Source organism: Pelophylax lessonae, assembly GCF_965119305.1.
Source record: "Pelophylax lessonae genome assembly, chromosome: 4".
NCBI classification, from domain to species: domain Eukaryota; kingdom Metazoa; phylum Chordata; class Amphibia; order Anura; family Ranidae; genus Pelophylax; species Pelophylax lessonae.
In genome coordinates this window covers 647117290-647123507 of record NC_138771.1, presented here as the reverse complement: position 1 = coordinate 647123507, position 6218 = coordinate 647117290, and the positions used below count along the sequence as shown (strand labels likewise).

Sequence of the window (6218 nt, the reverse complement as noted above, 5' to 3'; positions counted from 1 at the left end):
GAGCCTCTCAGAGTAGCAGTGTCTCTCAGAAGTCAAGATGGGCAGAGGATCACCAATTCCCCCAATGCTGCAGCGAAAAATAGTGAAGCAATATCAGAAAGGAGTTTCTCAGAGAAAAATTGCAAAGAGTTTGAAGTTCTCATCATCTACAGTGCATAATATCATCCAAAGATTCAGAGAATCTGGAACAATCTCTGTGCGTAAGGGTCAAGGCCGGAAAACCATATTGGATGCCCATGATCTTCAGGCCCTTAGAAGGCACTGCATCACATACAGGAATGCTACTGTAATGGAAATCAGAACATGGGCTCAGGAATACTTCCAGAAAACATTGTCGGGGAACACAATCCACCGTGCCATTCACCATTGCCGGCTAAAACTCTATAGGCCAAAAAAGAAGCCATATCTAAACATGATCCAGAAGCGCAGGCGTTTTCTCTGGGCCAAGGATCATTTAAAATGGACTGTGGCAAAGTGGAAAACTGTTCTGTGGTCAGACGAATCAAAATTTGAAGTTCTTTTCATGTCATCCGGACTAAAGAGGACAAGGACAACCCAAGTTGTTATCAGCGCTCAGTTCAGAAGCCTGCATCTCTGATGGTATGGGGTTGCATGAGTGCGTGTGGCATGGGCAGCTTACACATCTGGAAAGGCACCATCAATGCTGAAAGATATATCCAAGTTCTAGAACAACATATGCTCCCATCCAGACGTTGTCTCTTTCAGGGAAGACCTTGCATTTTCCAACATGACAATGCCAGACCACATACTGCATCAATTACAACATCATGGCTGCGTAGAAGAAGGATCCGGGTACTGAAATGGCCAGCCTGCAGTCCAGATCTTTCACCCATAGAAAACATTTGGCGCATCATAAAGAGGAAGATGCGACAAAGAAGACCTAAGACAATTGAGCAACTAGAAGCCTGTATTAGACAAGAACGGGACAACATTCCTATTCCTAAACTTGAGCAACTTGTCTCCTCAGTCCCCAGACGTTTGCAGACTGTTATAAAAAGAAGAGGGGGTGCCACACAGTGGTAAACATGGCCTTGTCCCAACTTTATTTAGATGTGTTGATGCCATGAAATTTAAAATCAACTTATTTTTCCTATAAAATGATACATTTTCTCAGTTTAAACATTTGATATGTCATCTATGTTGTATTCTGAATAAAATATTGACATTTGAAACTTCCACATCATTGCATTCGGTTTTTATTCACAATTTGTACAGTGTTGCAACTTTTTTGGAATCGTGTTTGTATATATATTTATACTGTATATATATATATATATTTATATATATTTTTTAGCAGGGTGACTCTATGCTACTCCGTAAAATGGTGGTTTAGGCGGTAAACATGCACAATAATGATGCCGATGTGTGCTGCATTTATATTAGAGCCAGCGATAGAGCTCAGGGCCCCACCCTCCTGAGGAAGGACAGAGTGTGTGAAGGGAGCCGCGTGAGATGCTGCCATGTACAAAGGTGTCCAGGTCGGGACAAAAGAAGGCCCGAACCTTAGAAAAAGTCCATGGGGGACAAGAGAGAGTCCATATGGAACAGAGAAGCAGCTAGCTCTACAGAGATAGTCCAAGAGGAACACAAGCAGTTAGGAAGCTGTAAGGAAGACACAGAGCTTAGGTGCAACATTCCCATAAAAACTGGGATGTGTTTTGTGATCAAGTGGACCAAACAAAAGGTACTAAGATTCAGGGACCCTGAAGAGGTACTTGGAGCAGTAAAGGTGCTAGCAGAAAGCCAGAAAGCTGAATGTTACTGCATGTCTTTGCAGTAATGGTGACACAGGGCAGAATCCATTTTGCTCAGCGCCAGATCTGTCCGCTGACCCCCCCACTGAGCAGAGCAGAGAGGGCAGATGACAGGTCCATGTCAAATCCATTTATGTGGACATGGACAGAGCCCACTCTTCTCTTTGGGTGGCCGAGTGTAAACTGTCTAGCTGTCCGTTTACACCTGACTTCCCTCCGATGTGATCCACCAAGATGGAGGGGGAGAGGTCCTGTTACATTATTGTTTAGAAAATCAGATTGGATTGGAGGTAGGCAGGTGTAAACAGGCACAGGTCCTTTTACCCCAGCCGATCCATAAAGATACATGGACCATCCAATCAGGTCCTCCTAAAAAGAATCCGATGGGTGGACCTGATTGAATTGCTGGTGTTAAAGGGGCCTAACATTCCATTATGACCCTGCTATTTGATAAGCAATCTCCAAATAGTTAAATTGCCACCACCAATAATACTTTGGCACTGAAATATTGTCCATCACGTCATCACAAAGTCATCTTGGCAACAAAAGTTCATTAAACTTCTCCAGTTGTGCTCAGTCTTCACAGCAAAACAAATTCTGTACTAAACCACTTGATCACATTAGATTATAACTGTGTCCTCAACTCTGGTTTATGACCTCCAATAAAAAGGTCAACATTTTTCCCTTTTAGGGGGTAATAGTAGCAATTCCACCACAGCTTCTTCCTTAATCCAGGTAGGGGAGTCAGCTCAAAATAAGGCACACATTATTTTCATAGCGCTTTCCATAAATATGTAACATTTTTTTAAAACATACATTAAAATTACAGTCACATCCTCAAGTGCACTAATCTGAGGCACAACACAAATGCAGCTGCTTTAAATTTTCCCCATGTTGTAATCAAGATTACCACTGTTCAGTCTCCTGTGCCTGATTACTTCCTGGTTGCGTGATGATGTCACCTGGCTCCACCCTACGCATTTCGTCACTATTCACCTTACTTCCTTAAGTGGAGGTGGTTGACGTCACATGTAATTACATTTCATTATTTTTAGTGGTGTGGGAACACATGAAATTGCGAGCTAGCTGCTAAAGAGATTAGGAACAGGAGGTGGCAGCGCGGCAGCATAATACAAATATAACATGCAATACAACATACTTCAGTTAATAAATGTATTAAACTTAATTAAACATTATATTATTAATTTTGTCTCCCATGTCACACAGATCACACCTAAAGGAAATGTCACCACATTCTTTTTTTTGGGATTCAACGACATGAACCTATATAATCTGCTTCTCTTCACCTTGATCCTTATCATATACATTTTAACAATATGTGGAAACTTTTTGATCATCATGCTGGTATATTACAGCAAGACCCTTCATTCTCCCATGTACTTCTTCCTCTCCCAACTCTCTATATCTGACATCATGCTGACCACAGATATTGCTCCTAACATGTTAAATATTGTTCTACATGAGCGGACCTCCATATCCTTTTCTGCTTGCATTACTCAGTATTATGTTTATAGTCTCATAGAAGGATTTGAATGTTACCTTCTGACAGCGATGTCCTATGACCGCTATCTAGCCATCTGCTCTCCTCTGCATTATTCCTCCATTATGAAACAAACATTTTGCATTCAATTAGTTCTTGTATCTTGGCTGTTGAGTTGTTCTTTGACATCAACAGTAACACTTAGCATAAGTCAACTAGAATTCCGTGGACCAAATGCTATTGACTATTTCTATTGTGATTTCAATCCTCTTGTAGAACTTTCCTGCTCTAATACATCCAGAATTCAAATGGAAGTAATGTTTATCGGCTTCCCTGTGTTAGTATTACCCTTCATTGTGATAGTGGTTTCATATATTTATATTGTTTTAACTCTGTTAAAGATACCTTCATTTTCTGGAAGACTGAAATCCTTTTCTACTTGTAGTTCCCATCTCACTGTTGTGTCTATATTTTATGGAACTCTAATTATTGCATATGTGATTCCAAAAGAAGGACAATCAGGAACCACCAGTAAGATAATGTCATTGTTGTACACTGTTTTTACTCCCTTTGTCAATCCTTTCATATATAGCTTGAGGAATAAAGACATCAAGGACATTTTGAAAAATGTGTATAAAAACAAAGCCTTTGGAAAAAAAAATTAATAAATAATATTTATCTTTTTAAACTTATATGGAACTTGAGGTGCTTGTCTCTAAAAATTAGATATCTACCATACTACTACCGTACTTAGCCAATTCAATACCGGGCACTTTCACCCCCCTTCCTGCCCAGGCCAATTTTCAGATTTCAGCGCTGTCACACTTTGAATGACAATTGCACAGTCATGCTACACTGTACCCATATGACATTTTTATCATTTTTTTTTTCACACAAATAGAGCTTTCTTTTGGTGGTATTTAATCATCATATACTCATGCTTCTATTGTCCACATAAAATCAAATATTGAATAAAATTAAAAACAATGTTCACATTAGCAGCGTTTAAGAGAGCGATAGTTTTCCTCTTATTTAAATAATTAAAGTCCTTTATCCATTCAGCCACATGCTTAAATGTTAAAAAAAACTTTAGCCAGGGAGTGTGAATGGTGAAACAAGGTATGCTCAAACGATTCAGAAAGATCTTCCCGTCACCACACCTCGTGCGACCTCTCCTCCTAGGTATTAACCACTTGAAGACCGGAAGGAGTTGCCCCCTTAATGGCCAGGCCCTATTTTGCGATTCGGCACTGCGTTACTTTAAAGGACAATTGCGCGGTCGTGCGACGCTGTACCCAAACAAAATTTATGTTCTTTTTTTCCAGTTGATCACCTGTGCAAATTTTATTTTTTGCGCTATAAACAAAAAAAAAAAAGCGACAATTTAAAAAAGAAAAAAACAATATTTTTTTTACATTCTGCTATATAACGTTCTCAAAGAAAAAAAAGAAAAAAATCTAAATTTTTTAACATTTTAGGCCAATTGTTTTCTGCTACATATTTTTGGTAAAAAAAAATAGCAATAAGCGTATTTTGATTGGTTTGCACAAAAATTATCGCGTTTACTAACTACGGGAAAGATTTATGTCATTTTTATTGTTTTTTTTTTACTAGTAATGGCGGCGATCTGCAATTTTTTAGCGGGACTGCAACATTGCGTCGGACAGATCCGACCCCTAATTGACATTTTTGACACTTTTGGGGGTACCAGTGACATTACTACAGTAATCAGTGCTACAAATATGAGTTGTTACTGTAATAATGCCATTGGCAGGGAAGAGGTTAAACCTGTGGGTGATCAAGGGGTTAAGTGTGAGCCTAGGGGAGTGATTCTAACTGTGGGGGGGGGGGGGCGTGGCTCGTGAAATGATCACAGAGACATGTGATCCTATATAGCAGGATCAAATGAGCTCTGTGATTATTCCAGGGAGAAGAACGGTCAGCAGTGTTTTCCACATCTGTCCGTCCTTCTCTCTCAGCGGGGAATGATCGCGGGTGTCAGGCGGCAATCGGAGCCACCTGACACCCGCATCGGCTTTCCCGCTGATGCTCGGGGGCGGGAGCATGCCGCCGGCGGGGCCTGCTCGCCCCCTAGCTGCCTCAAGGTGAGAGACATAGATCTACGTTGCTTTGCCTGTACGAGCCAGCCTGCCGCAGTAAATATAACGTAAGCGGTTCAGATCCGCCTGTCAGTTTTTCAGGCGGATCTGAACGGATGCCCCATGCATCCCTATGGGGCAGCGGATGTCAGCGGAGACATGTCCACTGACATCCGATCTGGTCCGTCAAATGTGGCAGTCCGTTCTCATCCGATTCCCCCATAGAGGAGAGCGGGGATCTGACACCTCGGTTTCCGCACACAGAGCGGAGACGGAGCTGTCATCCGCCTGCTCAGCGGGGGATTGGCGGATCGATCCCCTGCTGAGCAGAAAACGGAACGGACAGGATCGGACATGTGTGAAAGAGGACTTAATCTGCTACTCCTCCTCCACTACCAGCCCTGTGTGAATTTCAGATCTTCATTGAATTCTTCCTTCAATCACACTGATTTTCACCAAGCAATCATCTCCTCTCCCAACAGATGGCATATGCATTGTGTCATAGAAAGGATACAGAGCTCATTGCATAATATTGTTTATTTAAACCATTAAAAAATACATTCCATAGCCCTTCAATATATATGCTTACATCAAAGTATTTGTAACAAGCATGTACACTTTACATAAGAATGCGTGTGCCGATCTCACCACAGTAGCTCACAGTTGGTACTCCGATCAGAAGCACTGCTCGCCGAAGAGCAGGATGCAGGAGAAATATGTCCAAAAAGACAACGGACAGAAGAGAAAATTCATTGTTTATTGGGGCCTCATGTGGAGGATTCATCAGAATTGGCAATAATGAGCCTGGAGTATGAACTTCATCTCTATTTGAAGGAACCAGTA

At 41.3% G+C, this 6218-nt stretch overlaps 1 protein-coding gene across 1 annotated transcript; it reads left to right on the top strand.

Moving 5' to 3' along the window:
• Positions 1 to 3053: 3053 nt before the first annotated feature.
• On the top strand, positions 3054 to 3941 carry LOC309552995 (olfactory receptor 1J4-like; the record flags this gene model as incomplete). The annotated part of the gene is made up of 1 exon (XM_082253899.1): positions 3054 to 3941. One exon carries the CDS (start codon positions 3054 to 3056, stop codon positions 3939 to 3941), a length of 888 nt encoding a protein of 295 aa, XP_082110025.1.
• Between the last annotated feature and the right edge of the window lie 2277 nt (positions 3942 to 6218).